This window comes from Egretta garzetta, unplaced genomic scaffold (assembly GCF_000687185.1).
Source record: "Egretta garzetta isolate BGI_Z169 unplaced genomic scaffold, ASM68718v1 scaffold22, whole genome shotgun sequence".
In the NCBI taxonomy this organism is placed as follows: domain Eukaryota; kingdom Metazoa; phylum Chordata; class Aves; order Pelecaniformes; family Ardeidae; genus Egretta; species Egretta garzetta.
Window position 1 is genome coordinate 2764867 of NW_009259102.1, and position 24069 is coordinate 2788935.

At 41.8% G+C, this 24069-nt stretch overlaps 2 protein-coding genes across 2 annotated transcripts in view; both read left to right on the plus strand.

Moving 5' to 3' along the window:
* IFT74 (intraflagellar transport 74) overlaps window positions 1–1294 on the plus strand; it is a 37681-nt gene extending 36387 nt beyond the window's left edge. Inside the window, exon 19 of the mRNA XM_035890804.1 lies at window positions 428–1294. Coding sequence (XP_035746697.1) covers window positions 428–543 — 116 coding nt within the window. The 3' untranslated portion in view covers window positions 544–1294. The remainder of the gene's footprint in view (window positions 1–427) is intronic.
* Window positions 1295–11184: 9890 nt separating this feature from the next.
* The window catches only part of TEK (TEK receptor tyrosine kinase), a 43162-nt gene continuing 30277 nt past the window's right edge, over window positions 11185–24069 (plus strand). The window contains 2 exon segments of the mRNA XM_009635235.2: window positions 11185–11508; window positions 23342–23653. Coding sequence (XP_009633530.2) covers window positions 11457–11508; window positions 23342–23653 — 364 coding nt within the window. The 5' untranslated portion in view covers window positions 11185–11456.

Genomic DNA, 24069 nt, shown 5'->3' on the forward strand with positions numbered 1-24069 from the left:
CAAGGCAAAGCGCAGGCTCTGCTACAGAGTTTTCTGTCTTCTGTGGAAAGAAAGGTCCTGCTTTCTTGGGCTGGGACTTTGTAGCTGGAGTCCAGCAGTGCCAAACAGTATGGCTGTAAATAGCTGAGTGCTTTGAAATGGTTTTGTTTGCAACGTAACAATGGGCAGAGTCTTCCACAAGGGACCTACTGCCTATATATATGAAAACAAAACTGACTCTTGCATGTAATCTCTTTTTTTTTTACCATGCTTGGCATGAGATGGCAGCTAGTAAATTGGTATAAATCTTTCAGACCCAGTTTGCGTTTTTTCCACTGTTTGCAACCCTTGACAGTTTTCACAGAACCACTGTATTATCGTTCCTTTCTGATCTCTAATTATGCTAATATTTATACTGGCACCTTGTTTCCTTAATTCTTTTAATCAGTCATAGCAACGAAAAGCCAGGAGAGTGACTACCAGCCAATAATGAAGAACGTGAGAAAGCTGGTCACAGAATACAACAAAGCTCTCATAGAAGCATTACAGAACACCAAGAACTGAACCCCGGCACTTCCTTCCTGCCCCAGTGGACCAACAATGGGAGATGTGCACAGGCAGTGTGGAAAGCTGGGCTATGGAGCTCGTTTGCTCACCACTACAGTGGTAGATACTCTTAAAAGTTTTTTTCCAGGTTTTTAGAAGTCATGGGTTTTGATAGTATCCCTTCATTTGCAACGTTAAAAAAAATTAGAAATAAACTGAATTTTAGACACCTGTAGAAACAAAAAGGAAAAACTGTACAATGAGTGTAAAATCATCAGAACATTTTACTGAGGCCCATTGCTGGATTGCATCTCAAGTGCGAAACTTCAGTCTGCTTTACACAACGAATCTCTGATTGTCTTGTAGTCCTATGCCTGCCAAACGGAATAGGAGCTTTCCCTGAATAAGGACTGCCTGACAGGCTCTCATACACAATATCTTAAATGAAGTCTGTAATAAGATAAATGGTAATAATCAGCATACCATCCCTATTTAAATAGCCATTTATAATGGGTAAGGAAAACACCTAAGGATAACAAGCATCCTTTTAAGTCAGAATTGCTTCATAGTATAAAGCCTTCTAATAAAAGCAAATGTACTTTGGATCTGTCAGCAGATTTTCACTTCCCAGTGGAGAACTGATCAACTTATTTTTTATTTTTTAATGTAACTTTAAGGAGAGAACTGTGATAAAAAGTAGTGAAACAGAGCTAATACTGACCTTGTGCAGAGTATTTTACTTTTGTAGTATTCACCAATAAAGACTATAACAGGGAAAATTACTTGTATTTTCTGCAATGGCTTTTTTCCTCAGGTTTCAAGCTGTAACATCATATGCAACCTCTACTTTGACAAAAATACATAGAAATAGATTCAACATAGAACAAAACCAGGACTGATACAGAAAAAATAGTGTGCTTTATAGTACAGAAATTTCAGAAAATGTTTACATGAAACAAAATTTCCACATGTATATTTCCCTGACATTCTATATGTCATATAATTATAAACTACCTGTTGCTAATTTCCTCTACCTGGTATGTTATAAGCTAGTCCTGATCAAAGAGAATAAAGCACAGCTGATTATAGGTAGGAATCTTAGCCAGACAGTAACCTAGCCTTTTACAGAAAATAATAAAAAACAGTGGGGTCCTGATTTATGGTTGTTCTGCTCTTTTAGAAAAGTTTTCTGAAAAAGAAGTAGACTATATGCTTCAAGAATTAGAAAATGCACTGAGTCCGTTAAAATAGAAATTCTGTATTTTTGTCACTAAATATCTCCAAATGTGTGACTGCCATTTTGAGTATAAAGAGGTATATAACACAAAAATATTGAAGGTACTTTCAGAGAGCACTGTGTTTCCAAATTCAGCACAGCAAATGCTGTTGCTCCACATATTTATGTCTGTATAATATTTACAGATAATGGAACAGGATTTCTATAAACCAAGGACCGTTATCTAGGGGAAATTCCCACTAATGTCTCTTCCTTCCTGTCAAAGTTTCAGCTATTCCAGAGAGAGCCCATAATTTGCTGAGATAAAGTTGAAGTCTAATATTCCCACCAATCAAACCATCAGCTGGAGAAATCGCCTCCTGAATTCCACTTGTGCTACAATAACATATTTTAATGAACAATGGAAAAAAGCTGCAGGCTGAATAAACAGACTGCTTTAAATTTGCTTGCACTCAGGGCAGGGGATGGTTTTATTCCTTGGTAGTGGTTCTGTAAGATAGCATGGTGAAATGTGCAGGGTTTTGTTGCACTTCCCGGGAGATGCCTGTCATAAAAGCCCTCTCTCCAGCATGCGCTTCTTTTCCTTGTTCTGTTGAAGATTCTCCAGATCGTTTCTGTCTGAGAATCTTCTCAACTGTTCCTTCATTTAACAGTTCATCCTTATGGTCCTGGGTCATGGTCATAGTACCCATGGCCAAAAAGAACTATATGGATTCTAAATGGTGAGCTACGCAGCAGGCATTTAATCTTTCTCTGGGAGGTTAATAACTCATTCCCAGCAGTGAGACAGGTAAAGCGTATCCATACCTACCTCCTAAAGTCTCAGTGAAAATAACCTTTTCTTTACCTCTTTTTATCTTTTTTTTTTTTTTTTTTAAATACAAGTTTAAGTACCAGACAGCATTTTTTCACAGAGTTCCTGGATGTGTATCATAGAATCATAGAATGGTTTTGGTTAGAAGGGACCTTTGTAGACCGTCTAGTCCAGCCCCCCTGCCATGGGAAGGGACATCTTCAACTAGAATCATAGAATCAAGACCCTAATTCAGTAATGCAGGTCTCTCTACCAAGGCAGTCTTTTACGCTTTTTCTGCTATGACTTCAACCTGAGAGGATATTAATGAAGTGGCAGCATCTATGGGGTGGAGAAATTGAAAACCTTTTCTGCTCACCCCGTCTCACCAGGGCTGAGCAAAGGTAAGGATCACCTACCCCAGCCTGCTGGCAGTGCTCTTCTGAACACACCCACATGCTGTTGGCATTTTTTGCCGTTTGTTTTTCACTCATGGTCAGCTTGGTGTCCACCAGGAAGGACCCTCAGGTCCTTCTCAGCAACGTTGCTTTCCAGCCACTCAGCCCCCAATGTGTATGGGTGCCCAGGTTGTCCCTCCCACAGGGCAGGACTGCATCTTTGTGGATTTACCTCCATAGAACTTCATGAGATTCCTGTCTGCCCATTTCTTCAGCCTGTTCAGGTCCCTCTGAACAGCCATCAGGTACATCAGCCACCCCTCCCAGCTTTGTATCATCTGCAAACTTCTTGAGAGTGCGCTCTGACCCAGCATCCAAATCATTAGTGAAAAGTTTAGACAGTATTGGCACGAGTATCCACCCCAGCTGGCGTCCAGCTGGACTTTGGGCCACTGATCACACAAGCCAGTTTTCAGTCCACCCCACTGTCCACTTATCTAACCTGTACTTTGTCAGCTTATCTGTGAGGATTTATGGGAAACCATGACAAACACCTTGCTAATGCTGAGGTAGACAACATCCTGAAGATAGGAGTGACATTTGCCTTCTTTCAGTCTTCAGAAGCCTCTTCCTATCAGCATGAAAAAACAGATAATGGAGAATGGCCTCGCAGTGCCATCAGCAGCTGCCTCTGCACAGGTGGGCAACAAGCCCCATGGACTCACGTATATCCAGTTTGTTTAAAAGTTCCCTAGCCTGGTCCTCCTCCAGGAAGATGCCACAGAGGCATTAGTATACCAGGTTTGGCAGCATCTGTCACTCCAAATCCCACTTCACTGACACGCTGCATGGAAATGAGCATTTTGGTTTCAAAATCTTCCACCAAAGGGTCTGTTATTTCTATCTTGTCACTGTGCTTTGCATGAGAATGAACGTAGGAATGACTGTCCTTTTTCCCAGCTCATCATGGGGATGACACTGCACCAACCTTGTTCCTGTGTTTAGGGATATCATGTCTCCAGGCAAACTGTATTTTTGCTGCGGGCAAGAGTTAATCCTCCTGCTGGTCTTCCTGCTTCATCTTACCTTCACTGCTTTTCACTGTGATCAAAAAAACCTTATTTTTCTTTCAAAATCAGTTGATTCCTTCCCTTGTGTTAGTGAGTTTAGAAGACAACAAGCAGCATTCCTGTGAGCAATTCCAGACAGGCAGAACACTGAGAGTCTTTTTTAGTTCTTTCTGCCTGATGACATTGGTTAACGTTAATGCTTCTTGGTGCTGGTATGTGCAATTTCACAATCGGAGGGATATGTTTCCAAAGTGAAGCGGTTGTAAAGTCTCTCAGTATGCTTCTATGTCTCTGCCACAAGTGTAAAACAAAAACACAAGGCCTAAGGCAGACCCTGTGTAGAGGCACTAGCCATAAGTGTATCTCATTTTGAGGAGAACTATGTTAAAGTGCTTACTTTATAACTATTCTGCAAAGTATCTGCTTTGAGTGAACTCCTTGGAAACATGTCTCATAGGCATCTGGGTGGGGGGGATGTGGCAATTGTCCGGAGTGAAGAAAAAAACCCCTCGGATTCTGAAAGATCATAAAATCGGAGTTCATTTGCATGGTGAATACTAGCTGAACACTATATACATATATGTGTGTGAGTTATTGCCTATGCAGTAGGCAATAACTCCAGCCAGAGCAATCCTGTGAAATGGAGGTTAATCACTGGGAAGGGGGACTGAATTACTCCCGAACAAAATAGTTCTCATCTTTTTCTTCTTTGGTAAGAGGAAGGAAGCCTTTAAGCATTTCACAACTGCAGAGATGATCTGAATTCAAATCCCAGCCTTGATCAATCATTCGCTGGGGTTGGCAGAAGTTTAGAGCAGATGAAGAAATGATCTTTGCCCTGACTTGTGCTCTACAGTTGCAGGTTCTCCTTTCAGGAAGGAGGACTAACTGGACAATATGCCAAATGTGTGAAATGGAGGAAGCCTCCCACATCTAAAAAAAAAAAAAAAAGAGCCAGAGATGTAAAATGATCCGCTCTTGTTTCCTCTTGTACAGCTAATTCCTTGAAAGCTACATTCATTTAAAGTGACTGAGCTTGATTCACTGAGCACTGGTATCTTTGGATCAGACCCAAGATTTCTCCTGTATAGCAAAGGATGAGTAAGATGCAAGACCTGTCTCCAACATACAAGGCAAGTTTGCCCAAAAATGCTATTTCAAGTGGGGTGAGGGGGACTCAGCACCTCTGAAAATTAGAAAGAAAAAGAAAAAAATTATCGTAGAAGAAATTATCAATAGTATCAGTCACCCCAACAGTTATGCATGGGGGACAAAATCCCAAATAAAGCCTTAAAATTTCCAGTATCCTTCCTGTTCCTTCCTTTTTTTTTCAAATTAAATGAAGAGAGGGTGTTTCATGGCTTGGACTTTTCTTCAAGTTTGCTGTATTTAATAATTTTTTAGGATTATTGATCTGCAAGTTACTGAAGTTCTTTACGCAAATCCACATTTTAACGTCCCACCTTAAGATGAGATGTGCACGTCTTTCATGCTTCTGTATTTCAAGAATTGCTAAAACTATATTGTTCAAAAAATTGCCATTTAGCAATCTTTCACACAGAGAGAAGACTGAAGTGAAAGCTGGAGTGCCCAAGAGAGGGAACTGTTACACTGCAGCTCACCAACAGCACACATGTGGCTCTTCTGCATCAGTACAAGGTTTTAGCCAATGCCAGTGTGACATAAATTTGGAAGCAGAGCGAGGTAGATAGCAAACACATCACTAAGCTGCATGTGTTGAATGCTGGTTCAAGGTAAATGAAGTTAAATGATGCAGTCATCAAATAAAAATTACCATTAGAGTCACATTAGCAGTGTGAGATTAATTCAGTGGAAGATGGTTGGTCCTGCAAACGGGATTTTAAGAATTAATTTTGGTAACCTTAATGGTTGAAAACACTAACCCCAAGATCTAATTAGCAAGGCCCATTTCCTGGTCCTTGGAAGCAACAGTCAGATCTGCAAACTTCAAATGCATTAAGTGGCTTATGCAGTTAATCTTTATGTCTCCAAATTGCACAGATGTGAAATTTGCCTCATTTATGCCGGGCTACTTTAGGAAGTCATATTTTATCACTGTGCATCATTTGGGGTGATTCAGTGTTAATATCTTAAAGACATTCGGATATACAGTTGTTACGCTTAAACATAAATACACAGGCTCATTCCTCCTTCAAAATGTATGTAGAAAAATTAACTGGAAAAGCAGTAACAGAACAGAGGAGAAAAATTGTGAACTCTGTAGCTTCACTATGAGCTCTGCTTACCTCCTGTTGGGTGACACCTCTTTCAGGCTGGGGAATCTCATTCATCTCCAGACCTTCTAAAAAAATTGGCGTAGAAACAAAAGCTTGATTTGGGGTTAAAGCAGCACATTTGGAATCACCCATTTTAGCAGATCTTTCAAAGAACAGAGCAGGCACACTCTTAAGTAGGAAAACAATGGGCTCAAGAAGCAATGACAACAAGGATGCAGTTTTGTCCTTTTCATACAAATTAAGTGGAATATAGCTAGCTTGCTGACTTCTCACTCATGTGACTTCATATACATGTTTGACATTATCAGTGGCCATCACCACTGCTGGCTGTTCACTTCCCACATTTTCTTTCTCCAAGCATTGTTTGAAAATAGCATCAGTCTCTTTTGTCAGCAAAGAACTGGGAAACAGAAATTATTTTTCTTCTTTCTGCTGACAACATGCCATTCTAAAATCTACGTAAGGCCTACAGAGTAGAAGTTTCCTGAGGACAGACCTAACTCGAACAGCCTGATGTCCTTCACAGTGACTTGGCAGATATAGAAGCCCTAAAGTACTCCTGTGTTGTTTCATCACCTGAACTTTCCCCTTGAGAGAAACCTGAGATTCTGACAAGATCCTGTGTTTAATTCCTTTGTAGTAAATTCCCTTTCGTTTCACTAGCAAGGAAGACAGGAAAGTTACAGCTCCCTTTGGCTGAGGCCGTTCTGTTCTGTTCTGCTCTGTACTCAGCCATTTTCCAGACTACGGTCTCCTGAAAATCCAAGAGAAGCTCTTTTTTGAGAAGAAAACAAAAACACTGAGCAAAACCCCTGATCATAGCTACATTTGCAATCCTGAGTTGCCTTTTGAGTACACATATGTAGGAGAGGCAGGAGAAAAAGCAAGAAGTAACTGCACCTCCTCAGCACAGGCTGCCAAGTCAAGAGAATGAGCTGCAACAAAAAAACAGACTCTGTTACCTTTTCTACCCCACTATAAAGTTCCTCACAACCACCTATTACAATATCGCCACTCCTCCACACTGTCCCTTCCACATTAGCAGGACTTATCTTTAACTACGTACCGCAGAAGCCTTTATCTCCCTCCAAGTTCTTACCTTGCCGCTGCCTTGCAAGGGGTAGTCCTCATCCTGACTGCTTAGACCAGTAACAGCACATGTCCTCTGATGGGTCACCTGGCTGCTACCTGTCACTTCCAGGTGATCCAAAATAGGTGGCTTAGGGGCTGTGGTTGGCCTCAGTGGCATAGGCTGTTCTGTAGGGGAGAACAGGATCTGTTTAAGAAAAGAATCACAGAATGGCAGGGGTTGGAAGGAACATCTGGAGATCATCTAGTCCAACCCTCCTGCTTAAGCAGGGTCACCCAGAGCAGGTTGCACAAGACATCATCCAGGCAGGTTTTGAATATCTCCAGAGAAGGAGACTCCACAGCCCCCCTGGGCAGCCTGTTCCAGTGCTCTGTCACCCTCAAAGTGAAGAAGTTCTTCCTCATATTCAACTGGAACCTCTTCTGCTTCAGTTTGTGCCCATTGCCCCTCATCCTGTCACTGGGCACCACCAAGAAGAGTCTGTCTCTGTCCTCTTGACATCCACCCTTAAGATATTTTTAAGTATTTATGAGATCCCCTCTCAGTTTTAAGAAGAAGCTTAAACTCCATCACTTATGAGCCTCTGCTTCACATTAGCTGATTGCGGTAATAATTCCTCAAGTTCCTTTGCTGCCTCCTACTAATGCATATTAACATCATGTCAAGGCCAAAGTAATGGCTTGTTTCCAAAAAGCATAATACAATGAGACACTGTGAGAGGATATGTGCTTTTTGCTAACACATCTACCTGATTAAAGAAGTGCAGGGTGGCATTGTTTCTTTTTCCTCCTCACATATTTCCATGCACTACAGCATGCATGAATGGATTGTCCTTGAGACAAGTGTGCTGCTTATCTAAAGAGGAAAGCCTGGAGTTGGGAGTTCAGGGAACCTGACATATCATAAAATTAGCCTTCAGCAAACAGAGTTATGAAAAGCCATGTTTAATGCTAGGGTTATGTTTATGTGTTAAAAGACAATTTGTTTCCCTGCTGTAACTAATTTAAAGACTCATGCATGCCATTGTAATGGGTGTTAAATTAGATGTGAATGCTGATATGTATTAATCAGCAGTTAACCACCAACAAAACTGATGTTCCTGATGGGAACACTTTAGAAATCACGCGGGCTTGGACAGCCTTCCTGAGTCTTTCCAAGTACTTTTAGAAAAGACAAAGGGTATAGACTATGGGGCCCAATTACAGCTACATACCCACCTGAGGACGTGCCATAGACATGCTCATCAGCCAGCCCAGTAGCCAACAGCCTCTATTAGTCCCACGTCCAACAAAAACTAAGAGTAGCTCGATATCATCTTTTACTCTTCCTGCCATCCTCATTTTTAGCCCAGTTTCTTTTACTGGCAAACTGGTTTTGCCAGAAGGCTATTTCCAAATCTTCTGCTCTGTAACAGTGAATGCGGGCTGAGATTTAGGATCCTCTTTTTTGTAGATTCACCAACATAATCTGAGGAAGGGATAGCAAGAAATGGGCTCATGCACGGGATCCTGCTACAGTGTTGTTGCTGGTTGGTGGAGGGGACAGACAATTCTGCTGCACTTCTGTGTTGCTCAGTAAACAGATGGATGATCAGATCATACAGTTTTTAGTTCACAGGACAGAAAATTGATATGACCTACTATTATGAAGATTCATGTTCTAATAAGATGAAATACAAGCATCAAAATATGGGAAGTGGGGCTAGCAGACACTTAAATGTGAGTAAGAACAAGCCGGAATAGTGAAGTCCTTCAAATTCCAGAGTCAGGCAAAAGCTTATCATGTGATTAATTTTGATGTCAATGGGAGCAATAATCAAACTATGGTGCTTAAATGCCTTCCAAAGAGAAACAGATCTAAGCTTGAACACTTAATACCCATGAACAAGAACTCAAATGTTAGCTGGACCACAGATGCTATTCTTTATTTTGTCAGAAATGAAATTGTATAATGAAACACAAAACAAATACATGAGCCTGCTATGGTTGGTATCCCAACCAAATTCTGACTTGGGTAAGTACGTATTTCCTCTCTTTTGACTTCAGCAAGTCTTTGCAGGCTTCATGCCTTTGTGGAGTATTGCATATTTAGGCTGTCCACTCTCATCCTGGAGACACCTACCATGTCATATGAGGCAGATGGAATGACCAGCAGGCACAAGCTGATTCTTCAAACAATAGTGAATAGCTGACCTGGCCAATTATGCATACTGCAAGGTCAGTATCACCAGCAGTCCATATGCATTGCTTTGCATGTAGGTGCAATAAAAATGGAGACATGATGTGTTTCTCCTCAGTGGCCTTTTATGCCCTGGGGAGTAAGATTTAAATGAAAAGTTTAAAAACCCCTCTAAGCTTACAGTAACAACCTGGAGAACCACAGGCTTGACTGAAGTTGTTTAACCCCTCACCCTTCAACAAATCAAAAGACACAGAAAAAAGTTAAGGATAGGCCATGTTAGAATTAGGTTAATTGAGCAACAGAACAGAGTTATCACCTACACAGGAATTATGATAATGCTTACTATCTGGTAATATACTAAATATTCTGACACTGGAGGGTCCTATACCAGCAGGCTTATAAAGGCTAACCTGCAATTGGAGTGTGAATAATCATTGCCTCTTCATGTCTAAGAGCAGAAGAAAATGTTCCCCAAAATCAAAGATGGACAAAATACATGTGTATATTTTGGTCTGGAACCAGATCAGGTACATACCTTATACTCTGCCTCCTTTAATCTCAAAGTGGAATTCTAGTCATGTTTGGACATCACACTGTGGTTTTGCACCCAGTGGGTATTTTCAGCTTAACTTCCTACTTGGTTTGGCTTTCAGGGTTTGTTTGGTTGTTTGTTTTTTTTTCCAGGGGCAGGGGAAGGGGGGGTTGCATTTGAGGAGCAGCTCTGGGCTAATGCATTGAAATCTGTTGTAGGTGACACCCTTCTGTGCACATGGCAATAGATCTTGGGTGTAAAGGGCTCTCTGTGAAATCTACACCAATCAAAGGCTAAAAGGTCTTCCTAAGGAAATTAAATCAAAGTAGGACCAACCCATACTCCCTTTCCAAAATGATGCTGAACATTCGCTTTTCTATACTTCTGTAAAAGTCATTCTGGGTGTTAGCATCTTGGCAGAACTACAAGACTTTCAAATGCTACATTGTCAGGGTTATATTTAGTCAAGTGGTAAATAAGATTGCCCTTTATTTGCAGTTCTGTTTATATATCTGAGTGCTGCTTTTCCATTTATTTCATTAATTTTCTTGTGGTTTTCTTTGTATTTTTTCCTTATGTTTTGTTTCAGCTTCTGAGTTTCGAGACTCCCCTGAGCGATGTGGCGTTTTGATCCCACTGAAGTCATAATGACTCTGGGTGCGATTTACCATCGCAACAAATTTTCAGTCTGTTTCCAATTGCGAAACGTGGAGAAGAATTGTTTCCATGAACTAATGGAGCAGTTTGCTGGATCATGGCTGGGTTTGGTCTATACTGGATTCAGCTGGTTGTTTTGTTATTGTTTGCTTCATATTTTTATTACTGTGTGTTGAGATGTGCTGCAGCCAGCAGCTTACACGTGGATTAAATAAATAGGGGAAAAGACAACAGCACCCGGATAAGTTAGCAGATCTGCACTTTGAGAGGGGGATGACACTTTCCACCTACCGTACCTAGGTGGAGGACTTCTCACTTGCACTCTCCCGCCTACTGGAGGATGCCATCATTGTTCCTATTTTGCTGACTGTGACCAACAGCAGTCCCCCGCTTCTCCAGCTGCTCCAGATAACTGTTTTGATGTATTGCTGGATGGACGGGATTTGCACTGCCCTGCAGTCCCGCTGATACAAAAATGCCTTTAAGATCCTGCCTTTCCCATCCTAATCTACAAAGGAAACAGGAAAAAGGAACTTAAACTCCCTGTACTCAGACAGCAATGAGACTGTTCCAGCCTGCTCCAGCACTGCGATTTCTTGCCTGTGACTTGTAAACAGCATACCATGCAGGAGAGGAGTAACCAGTAAACGTCTGCCCTGAGGAAAGCATACTCCATGAGCGACTGTAAGAACTGGATGGATATATTTTGGAAAGCATGGACCCTTTAGCACACCTAGTTCTCTGTGGATTCAGCCTGATGATTTCAGGTAAGCCTTTGCTTTAATATCTGTAGTCGACCTGTGTCATGCCTTTCTTGCTCCTCACGCGATGTGCAGGCAAAGCGTGGGACTCCCTGCTCCTTATGCCAGCACTTGCCTTTATTGATGATTTAAGTGCTTGTGTTTGTTTCAGCAAGACCATGCATCTCTCTGCAGTGCTCTCACAGTGAGCGAAGGCAGGACCCTGGCCAAGCTACTGGGGAGGGCTTACCTACATGCAGAACCTGCTGCTACCCCTTTTTAATCTTTGAAGTCATTTGTTGACACAAAGGCACGCTGCAACAGGGTTTCTCTTCTGTCTACTGATATTAACTTTTTCATAAAGCTCATTACTTTGAAACCGTCAATGTCTTTCCCCAAGAATATCTGCTCTACGTACAGATTAAATGTTGACTTTTTCTGTGACCGGCTTTGCGAACCGGCTGTGCGGTAGGAAATGTTGACGTTTCCAGGTATTCCAGTATCTGATTTTAGACAAATTTTTAGACGATATTCCAGAACTGGAATCTAGATGAAAGTCAGTGGACAAAAAAGGCAGAAAAATGCATACTATATTAGATTAATTAATGGCACTTCAGATACAGCTAAAGAATGATTCAGTATTGTCAGCAAATGTCATTAAGTTCAGCAAGTCAGAAGTTAGTCATGAGACATCTGCAGAAAGGTACACAGTAAGATTATATTAATGCAAATTTAGTTTATACTATTCAGAGCATTAATGTTGGAGATGCTTTGGTGAAGCTGTCACAAAGCAGAGCCCTGAGGGAGGGAGCCTGCGCTCTTCCCATCAGATTCTTAGTTGCTCAGCATCTGAGTATCGCTTTCACCATCTGTATTTTGATTTTCTGGACAGTTTCTCCTGGGTAACATACCAAGCAAAATCTGTAAAAGTGAAATACAACTCACACAATAACCTTAGATGCTTAACTCGCTCCTAACCACTTCACTGAGATATGCATAGGTTGTTCAGATCCATCTCACAGTAAAGAGATGATGTGCTGTAAAACTGCAGATTGTGCTGCAATGAAAATGTGAAAGTAGCAAGAAAAGGCAGAAGTCCTCATTGCTGCGTAACTTGCTTTATGATTTCCAGACCTTCTTGACTAGCAGCATGTTAATAGCTAAGTGAAATTACAAACAAACGAGTTTGAGATGTTACTTTTGGCTTCTCTAAAAGGCTAGAGATCAATACAGGCAAAAAATGTGTTTAAAGTCTGTTAAATGAGTATTTGGAAGTATTCTTATCTAGCTGTTGCTGTAATAGGCTGTGTATTGTTTACCAATTCCTCTTTTGTGGCTTAAGTTTCTTGATTGTTTAGCTGCGCATTGATTCATGTATTTAGCCCTCAGATCACTTCCAGCTTTTCAGTTTAAGGAGATACCTGGCGCTGTAAGTATTAGGGACAGAGAAGAAAAGAAATCCCAGTTGCCCTGACTCTTTTCCCTTGTCTCTCCTGCTTCTCTGCCTGGTAACATACACCTAACTGACAGAGAGCACAAGCAATGTTCACCGAGTCGCCGGAAGAGAACCCGTGCTTGCGGTCGGCCGCAAGCGCAGGCAGCGCAGGCAGCGCAGCGCTGAAGAGCCGCCGCTCGCTGCCTTTTCCACAGGGGCTGGCCAGCGAGGTGTGGGCTGCAGTCACACCCATCTCAATAGATCTGTCAGCTTTCCCGCTTTTGTTTGAGAATGATATCATGTTTCCTGGGGCGAGCGGTGGAAGACAATGTGAGCCCGCTTTCCTCTAGATACTGCAGGCGGAGTTCAGGAAGGCAGGACGGACGTTCCCCGAGCGGGGGAGGCTTTACACTCGGCGCAGACAGTGAACTGGCTTAACCTTGTCCACGATGATCATGGGCTTCTCTGGGTGTGTTGCTGGGAAGGCACAAATTCCACTCCACCCTTTTCCAAGGTGAAGACCGCCGGCTTGGCTCCCGTTATGAAAAATGGCCTTTCATTTCATTTTTTTGCTTTTTTTCTTGTTTTTCTTTCGGTTGATTCTACTCCAGTCAACATTTTGTAGAATCAGAATGATCCTGGCATCCATTCTGAAGTATGGATTCAAACCCCAAGGCTGTGGCTAGGTACGATCTGTTAAGTCCTGACCAAAGAAGAGCAGCAGGCTCACCTATTCCCTGAGGACAAAGCAAGGAACAAGTCTTAGAACTTGCCTTTTGCCTCTTAACAACATCCTCAGGTGGCCTGGGAATTTCCTTGCAGCTTCTCACAGTGGGCTAACTCTCAGAAATGTTCATCTGAGGGCCTTATTTTACCAAGGTGGCCCGTCAGAAGAGATTTGTGGAAACCAGCAATGATTAAAATCAGTTTCAAGCACATTTCTTGGACTGTTTCTGGCAGGAAACACATACATTGTCACATGTCTCTGTTCTCCAGGATGGAGAGAATCTTCTGTGCTATAGCTTTGCTATACCAATAACCTTAGATTCCATGGGTTTCTAAAAATACTGGATTTTTTTTTTTTTTTTTTGCGATTTAGCTGTTGGACCCATACGTGGTAAAAGACTCAAAAGATTGTATTAGCCTTTTAAGAAAGGGTAACAGTGGAGCTAACAGTGCAGTGGCACTCAGTCATAGCTCTCTCTCATCCCTGTTGATGGATGCTTTTTCTTTGGGATCAGTAGCTGTTATTAAAAAAAACAATAAATCATATATATAATCATTATTATGTGACTCATTTACATATTTAGAAAGTTAAGCAGGTTTTAACATAAATTGCCAGACACAGAAGCACCATTATGATGCTGTAGGACCTTCAAAGTTCCAAGAAAACATAACTTTTAATTAGACTGGAAATTTCTAGTAATTCTGTTTCAAGACTTGTTTCTCCCTTGTGAAGCTTAACTTAACCTAAAGAAAGCCTGTAATAACATCCAGTTAACACACGCCTGTGACAGTGAACATGAATGTCACTCTTCCCATAATTAAAGGGACCAGGCCTCTGCCAGTATCCTCAAATATGCTGTTGTCAGACCAAAATGGCACCTGAGCTTCAACCAGTCTGTCCTACAGCTGCAGCGCTGGGGTTTTGAGCCTCCCACAGCCAAAGCGGTGGACACAAACCGCATCTGAGCTCTTAATCCCGGGTATTTCAACACCATGCTGACTAGACACTAGGCAGACGCACAACCTTTCAGACACCTAAATTACCAAACTACGAATGTGAATCGCAAGAGAAATTCAAGAAGCGATTTCGTTCCTTGCTCCTGAAGCGTATTTGATTTGTGAGACCCAGCAATTACATCTGCCTGCCACACTTGGGTTATGTACCCAGAGGAGATGGTGTCCTGGTCCCTTTTTCACGAATCTGAAATTTACATGGAATTTATACTTTTCTTGAGAGGTAGCCTTCATCTAACCCAGAAATTATGAGCCTGCCACAGGAGTTGCTGGTTGAATCTCTGACCTGCTGAATGTTGGTATCTCCGCACAGTTCTGTTAGGACAATCCTGACTAAAAAATCGATGGATGTGTTTTATGGGAGAAAGAGAGCTGTTCTGTTTTAGTTACATTGATGGCTATATGTTTGCAAAGAAAAAAGTTCCAGCTGTGACCTAATTTATTGCTCCCTGACTCTGCAGCTGGGAGCCAAAACCAACAGCTTCAGCCTGCGCCGGCAGCTCTGTGCACCTACCCTAAGCAGAATTACAACAGTGGGCTGATTCTCTCCCATTACTTTATTTTTTAGCTTTAGAGTTTGCTTTTGGTGTGTGCCTGGTTCAGACCTAGTGAGACGTAGAGTAGCTCTCAGGAAGCCTGTGTTCCCAAAGACCATTTCAGCAGCTGGGAATGGTCAGGAGTGAAAAGGCACGGCATCAGACCCAGAGGAATCAAATCTAAAAGGGGGAAATGAAATCACACTACATTTGCAAGTGTTAACATATGCTATTGTTTCAGATACAGATTTCATACATACACACACACACACATATAGATTGTTTGGGTATTTAGTCATAATTATGCTGGTTAGATGGATTACTTTTTTGCTGAAATTTCATTTCAGGGAAAAAAAAATGAAGTTGTAACATTTTTCAGAGACCCACAAGATTTTCATCTGGAAGGCTTTAGATGGACAGGAGGGAGAACAGAAGTCAGAGAGACTGACTGCAGCTGAGCAGCTGGCTTTAGGGCAGTGGAGATGTGGAGTTGGTGCTTCATGTGCCCACAACCAGAGTTACCTGGGTGGGAAACCTGCTCTGTATCGGTCAGGTAGACCTGAGCCTGCTTGGCCAGACCTCTCTCTTACACACACAAACACCCTGTTCAGCTTTCGATGGAAGACCAAGAAGTCATTGTGGTGTGGGGGTTGTTGGGTAGGCACAGAAGAAACGAACCAAAAATGGATGCTCCTACCACTTGTGTGAGAGAGATATATGGTTCCACCGTCATCTGCCAGGGTGACACAAGATCTATCTGGGACTGGAGGGATGAAAACCTTAGAGAAATTGCAATGAAGAACTGTCCTCCAAAGACAGTGTCTACCCTGTGCTAGTGGCAAGATCATAATTAGGGTGCTGTTCCACTGCAGTTTCAGTGGAGACACATAGCAAAGAACCAGGCAGTGTCTGAAATGGAGACTTTCCTGTAAGGAGTGTAAAATGCTGGTCGTTTTTTAGGGTATAGATTTGATAACTGTTCTCCGACTAACACCCAAACTAAGAACATGCACTAATGATGTTAAACAAGGGTCATAGCATAAAGAAGTAAAAAAAACCCCGTGAAAATTCATTTTGTAACTCATCACTAGGAAATGCAAGCACTTTTAGGGTGTGAAGATATTAGGCGTTTACTAAGTTCTTAAAGGTTTTTTTGAATTACATTTCTGTATTCAAGGGTTATACATGTAAACTTTTTGGTTCACGGTCAATATTTTGCTTGCCTGATATTTATTTTACTTTTTCCATTGTGTCAGCCTTGCGGCTTGGTTAATTTCCCCTTTGGAGTGTAACAAGTCTCTCCTGACAACGCAGCTCCATCTGCACTTCTGATTGTGCTGATGATTTTCTCTTGTGGTATCATCTGGGTGTTCATCCCAGACCTGCCACTGGTCGGGAATCTTAGCCTCTTGAGCCACAAAGTGTTCTTAGCCCCAGAACCATCTCCCACTACTCTACTCAGAAAAATCAGTAAGTGACAAAGTGAGGGTACACTACTGTACAGACAAGAACGTATTAGAGTATGTCTGTCTGCCCAGCAGCCGACACTCACAGACACTTCAGACAGTTAACCTTATGCATGTTGTACGCACTGATATATCCTATGAAGACTAATTGTTTACCTATGTTATTCTGCATACTTCAGCTTGGCACATGTGCACAGACAACATACAGTATACATATGCAATATACATAGTAGCTCCATAATGCAACTTAGAAGGACCACCCCTCTTATGGGCGTGCTTGTTCTTGCTTGCAAGTGCTTTCTTGACAGTAGTACCCGTATTTGGCTAGCTGCAAAGTCAGCCAGATGTAGCTGAACTACAAGCCTGTCCTACTCGAGCTTTGCCACATTCCTCATCCTTTTTCAGCATTACCTAGCACATTGTCAGCTGGTTGTTCAAGAAGCAATTTCTGCTGACATGTTGCTTTCTGCTTTACTTGCTTATGGTCAGCCAGGCCCAAGGATAAGTCATGAGAAAGCATCTTTCTACATTTTGGTTACTTACACACACACATTTAGGCACCCTCACTGGGAAACCCCCAACCAAGCTGCACCAGTGCTTCTTTTCTAGCTTTTTCATCTTAAAAGATTGCTTTGATGGGTTGTACAACAACTGAAATGTAGATAAAACAATTTCACTTTATTTTACAAGAAGGCAGTTGCATTCTCAGTTGCATTTCCTTCAGGTGCTCCAGATGTACCCAAGGGCCCGTAAGAAACCGTTAGGCCTAGTAGCTTTGACAGAGTATTTTATCTTTCATGCTTGTGCTCTCATCTTCCCACTACTACTACTGAGTAGTAAAGTGATGTTCTGTCACTAATTTTTTGTTTCTTACTAGTTTCATAATACAAATAAAGCCCTATATAGAAATAATGCCCTATTTCCCAAGGAAAGAGGTCTCGGTATTCTCTGAGCTGTGAGCCATCCCACAGCTGCCCAGTAGCATCACGTAAGATAGAAGCAGTAAGATTCCTTCCATGGACAACAAGAAAGGTTTTATTGGAAAACTGGACTTTTTTGCTCATTTATGAGCTGTTTTTCAGCTGCATTTCTGTATCTCTCTTTTTGCACCCTGCTGCTGCTGCTGCTGCTGGGTGGCAGAAAATCTTAATCAGTTTGGATAATTTCAGCCTTGCTTTTCTGTGGAGGACTAAGGTGTCAGGGGAGAACTTGACTCACTGGGAGAGGTGACCTGAGCTGCTGCTAACTTTGCATCCCAGATGAAGTTTCTGGGACACCAAGAGACTACTGAGTCCATAAAATCAGTATGTGGTTTCAAAGCCCACCTCCCCCCTCCTCCCCCCTCCCAGTTATTCATTTTTTTTAGAGAATGAACAAAAAACAACCAAGTTTAACAAATGTTGAGTGCACATAAAAAGAGGAAGTAAAGGTTGTCCAATTCTGGTGTGGTATATGTTCCACTCTCCATATGAAAGATATCCCCAAACAGCTGATGTTTGGGTTAGTTTCTGATGAGCTTTAATATTAAGTAAGGAGTACTCTATATTTTTATTTTTTTTTTAAGGGAAAGGAGACATGGGGATTGGGTGTCTACTTTGTTACCTTCTTCATAATTCACTTGCATTATTTCCATCCTGATTATCTTCCAAACTGGTTAATTAGTTAATTAAAAAAAAAAAGTAATTTATTCAGTACTTCACTAAGAATTAATTAAATGCTATAGTATTGCAGCAAAATTGTTCATGGTTCCATTTATATTCCTAAATAGATTAGATAAATTCATTTAATCTGGTGTGTGATTTTCTACAGAAAAATACAATTGAGGAGGGTACAGCTGAACTTGTACCTACAAAACAAAACACAATGAGAAATCCTGAGGTGCAGGTTATTTAGCAAGTTAGGTTTGTTCTAAGTCAAAACTTCATTCTTTCAAGCAGAGGGAGTGCTTGGTGTTGTTTTTTAAGAGACTTGAAGGAGGAGGGGTTGATGACTTGACAGTCTGGGACATATGTTTCCATCAGTCTCAAAATGATTTTTACATCCTTCAGTAAGTGTCACTTGCAACCGACTGTTTTACTTCCAGCATAATGCCAAACCTAAACCAAGCACAGGTTCTATTTTTTTCCCTGCTAGTATAGTATTTACATGTTTTATATTCATATTCCCAGATAGTTAATAGCAGAAGTAATCTGTGTTCCAAGCAATGACAGTTAAAAAAGTGAGAACCGCCTAAGCGTTTCAAATTACACCATTGTTTACTTCCCTTGCTTCACCTGATGAAAAAAGGGGTGGAATTTACTGGAATTTTCTGCCTTCCTCTCTTCTCTTAAATAATTAGTACTTTAAAAGTATTAATATTTCCATTCCACTTACCTCTTACCACAGCTCTTCTTTTTCCTCTGTTATGCTCCAAATGCCAAGGGAAGAGCTTCTACCTTATAGTCACTTCCAGCAATTAATAGTAAAGGTCTATAATATAATCTAATAATATTATAATATAATATAATCTACAAATATAAGGAAAATATCAGTAGATTTTTAACATCTAAACAATTTCTTCCCTTCTACTTCTGCTCAGTATTAATTAATAGTTAAAACATTTCCTCAGAACTTTGCATGCTCAATACACCTCGCAAATACAGACCAGTGATTAAACATGTGTTTGGGGGGCTGTGGGGTATGGTTTTCCTTTCCCTTGATGGAGCTGACCACTCTGGCTGCTTGCTATGGTAGAGAAGTGTTAGCCACTCCACAGTATTGAATGCTTTTGCAGTTAACAGGCAACTTTGGAAAGGCCTCAGGTTAGGTAGAAATTGTCTTGAATATTTCCATGTTTTCCTGGGGACCAGACAAGGGTTACCAGGGCAAATCTGGAAGTATTTGGGCAAGTACTTTCTGAGACAAAAGGACAAATTGTAACACTTTCCTGTTCTCGTAAGATTTGTTTTGTGTACTCATCTATGGCATTAAACTATCTCAGCTCATGATTGCCTCATTGTTTTATCCCTGAACTAGCATCTAGCAGCAAGTCCGATCCAGGGAAGTGATGTTTTAACCTTTATCGGAGACTTTCTTGCTCTTTGACCGGACCTGTGTCTGGGATGTGTTCCAGGGAATTTCTGAGAGCTGTTTCTTGCAGCTGGTCCTGGCTGAGTTTTGCTGGTGCAGCATGGCACAGAAAGCATGATGGCTCTGTGCCTGTATGAATGGCAATTTGGTAGGGAATGAGAACACAAAGGGCTGCAGAGACAGCATGATACACACCTTGATCAGCACAATTTCCCCAGGTGAATATGTACTAGAGAAGCTGTGAAAGACAAAGCCAGGCATCACCTAGCAAGAGAGAGCACAACCCTGTAGCTACGAGTGGGCCAAGAGGAACTGCGAAGGTCTCCCTGCAGTTATTTTGCCATCTGGGTTATAGTGGGTGTGCTATTATTTAAAGGTACTGCTTTAGTGGATGCCAATTTCTCTGTGCTGGAAGGGCTCGAAGCCCTGCACCACAGCAAGCGTGTCTCATGAAAACCAGGCAATGAATGCCCTCTGCATGGTATCTCCTGTTGCCAGCATTAGCCTTCTGCAAGTTCTCTCTTTTCTCAAAACCTATTTGCACACACAGCAAATTGCCTTCCTGATAAGGTCAGTTCTTAAGGACCAGGGCAGGAGCCAAAGGACTTTTTCAAGGAAGCACAGAGGATTGTCACTGACACAGAGACAGGCTGTTTCCTGTCTGAATTTGTTGTACTTTTCTCAAAGAGATAAATCCTGATGACCTTATTTGGTCCTTACATACTCAAAGTCTTCATTAACACCAAGGGTAGGATTTGCCTAAGTTTTGCCAGAGTAGGTAAATTCCTTTTTAGCAAGGACAGTTGAGTTTGTTTAAGTTGCATTACCAGAAGAAAAGCAATAGGAATCCCTAAGCATAAAGCATATATTCATTTTACACTTTTCTGGGTTGTTTTTTTTTTCCACAATGCTGAGAGCAGCAGCTCCCAGTGGAGTCAAAGAAAACCTTCCTATCACATCAGAGACCCTAGGCTGACTTTAAAATGCCAGTCCTGCTAGATTCTGAGTTGAATGAGTGAGTTGCCCTTGAGTCTATGTGCTGCTAGGGTGCTTTTTAAAAAAAAAAAAAAGCAGCACCTAAAGCATAGCTTGTCTTAGTGCAAAAATTTCACTTGGCTGTATTTTAATTTTTGCTTGCAATATATTCCAGCTGTGAAACCTTAGCTGCCAAATCATGCTTGGCATATTATTCCATACTTATAGATATTACTCCCTTTTAGACACAGAAAGGCCTTCTAGTGTCTCTCCAGGAAGACGTGAAACTCCATCCATGCTCTCTCTGCCTTACGCAGGTGTCTGGGTTACTCTGCAGTGTCTAGTATGACCAAAAACCAACTATCTTTAGACAATCAATCAGAACACTATCCATGCACCAGTGGCTAGATTTTGATTCATCTGGTATAATCACAAGTGTCAATAAGCAATATGCCTGAGCTATGGTTGCTTTATAGCTTGATTATATGATTTGTACTACTGCAATATAACAGAAAAGTACGCAGCAAATGCCTTGAATCTGATATGATACTGCTTTTCCATGTCTTGCCTAGGGATCAAAGGCCATATGAAAGCTAGTCCTTAAAACTCGGGCTTCTCCTACTACTTTTTCTCAGCATATTAAAAGGTCGAGATGCAGGGGGGGAAAGAGGTGTTATTTTCTCCTTTCAAGCTGTATTGGAAATCAGAGGAACAGAGAAATGCTAGAGAAATGGAACTGGAGTCCTGGACAAGCAGCCATCCTCCGAAGGGCCCCAGCAACTTGGGCCCAAACCTCTGTATTGGAAAGACAGTCACAGCTCTGTGCACTGTGGATGCTAGGCAGAAATGTCAAAATATTTCACTTCTCATCTGCAGCACCCTGCCTGACATCGGCATGGGTAATCATGTCAAATCATGGAGTTTGGATCCAGATTTGATTCTGAGTTGCACAAAAGTTTGCAGAAATCAGGATCGTGCAATTCACAATGTTAAGAATATCTCTACTTGGCATGTGGTCCTTGCTGATATAAACTGAAGCCCTCTGCTTTCAGTGCTGGTGACTGTTGAATTATGCCTGCCTCCAGCTGGTGCATCAGACCCATAGTAAGAGCACAAACGTTCCTCATATAAAAGTGAAAATGTTGAGATAAGTGGCCTCTGCAGTGAATGCACAGGTCTGGCCTCATTTCTGTCACATACTTCCTTTAACTTTGTTCAAAGGATTTATTTTTGTAACATGCAGGAGGATGAATTGACTTTGCTGACCCGCACCCTTCTGCAATATTTACTTTAGCGGCCGTCGCATCCTTTCCAGAAGGTTTCGTTTCTCCGTTTTTTAACTGCAAGTTATCTGGGCTGGCACATTAAAGGGAGGCGACTGGGACAGCCACTGGCTGGGTGTGGTGAGTGTCAGTGTGCTGTCAAGATACTTCAGTCCCCAGAGTGGTTGCTGGCACTGAAAGCAGGGGAGGACCTCCTCCCTTGGCCCCGAGCACTGGAGAGACACACGCAAAGACTGCAGTCAGCACTAAGACCTCTTGACCTCCCTTATCTAAGACTATACCCCTTCCTTCCAATCAGAGAAACACTTGGACGCTGAGTGGCACTAAATATTGGGTGTCTCTGTGTAACTACAAAATATACTTGTATCCAGAGCAGGAAAATAGACGTGATGAATAAAAGAAATCAATTATTCTTCCTGTTTCAGCTGGAAAAAATGTTACTGTTTCCCTTCTCCTTACCCTGAATTTCAAAAGTAAAGGGAAACGCCTGCTATTTGCAAATTGTTGATTATAGAAGAGCTCTATTTCCCTCCTGGTATGTGCATTTGAGCAACTAAATCTGTTGCACTCTGCCAAAGTGTTTTGATTAGGCTTGCATCTATCATTTTCCAAGAACTTCCATCTTCATGTATTTCTGGCAGTTGTATTGATCAAAGGCAGCCATTTTGACTGATTTAAACCCAACCTCATATGAAATGGCTTTACTAGTGCCACCAACTTGCTCTTTGTTTTTCAGAAAGTTATTTGTGCCTTGGTTCTTGCTGCTGTCTGTTAGGTCTTCGAATGGTTAATATGCGAATGATTATGAAATCATTAATCCAAATTCATAAAACAGCTGAAAAAAGAAATAGGCCAAGTGTTCAAAGTACTACCAGTTCCTATGACTGAAAGACATAGCTGCTTTACAGCAATTCATACGCATTAAATCCATGAAAAGGACATAAAAGAAACCATTACACTGACAGCCTTATGATCTGCCGACCCTGTTACCAGCAAAGCACCATACCTGAGGCATTTATGTACCTGTCTAACTATCCAAGGATCTTCCTGCTTCTGCACCCCATGGCTTTCCTTGGGCTTCTGCAACAGCTCTTAAAAGAAATTCCACAAGTTTGTGAGGCTTATTTCCTCCTCCAAGAAGAACAAACTCCATCTGCTCATGACATAAAAAGTAAATCCTAGAGTCAGTGTAGCACATTAGATAACCTATGTTCTTCCTATTCTGCACAAAAGCTGTGCAAGACACCAGCCAGAGAAACCCTGAGTACTGGGTGAAACAGCTTATCTGGTGATTTGATCGGCCATGTACTCAAAACTCTGCCATAAAATTTTTTCACTTGCTGCTTTTTTCCTTAGGTAAAGTGGAAGCGGCACTGGACCTCATACTGATCAATTCATTCCCTCTGGTGGGCAACTCCGAGACATCGCTCATCTGTATCACTTCCAAATGGCGTTCCCGTGAGTCTATCACAATAGACCGAGACCAGGAGGATGTGACAAACCAGCACCGGGAACCACTGGAAGTTAATGAAGATTCAAAGAGAGCAACAGCCAAAACAGTGGTGTGGAAGAGGGAACAGGCCAGTGAAACTATTGGAGCATATTACTGTGAAGGGAAACTCAAGGATGAGGTGACAAGGATACACACCATGAAGATGCCGCTGCGAGGTACTGTACGGTGGTCAGATCTGAATTTTTCATGTCACTGCTTGCAGTATGGGCAGTTTTCCCTGGTTGACTCAAGTGGGCACAAAGGTGGCTCCAGAGCAGGCAAGGCAGTCTGGAGTCAACAAAAATAGACTTGGCTCAAGCCCATGGTTGTTTTTTTTTTTCTAAAGTGCAGAGACAACTGTTCAATACTAGCCGCTAGTCATTTCCTCGTGGAAGTTAGTCAGACATCTGTAGGTATTCTGCCTGTATCTGGCTCCTGCCACGGACACAAAGTCAGGTGGCAAATGAGGTAAGTACTGGCCTCACTTACTCCATGGAACAGCAGTAACTACATATGGTAACTCCTGCACTGGGTTGTTCACGTCCCAGACCCTTCATTTCTAAACATGCTTCCGTTTTAAAGTCTCGACAGG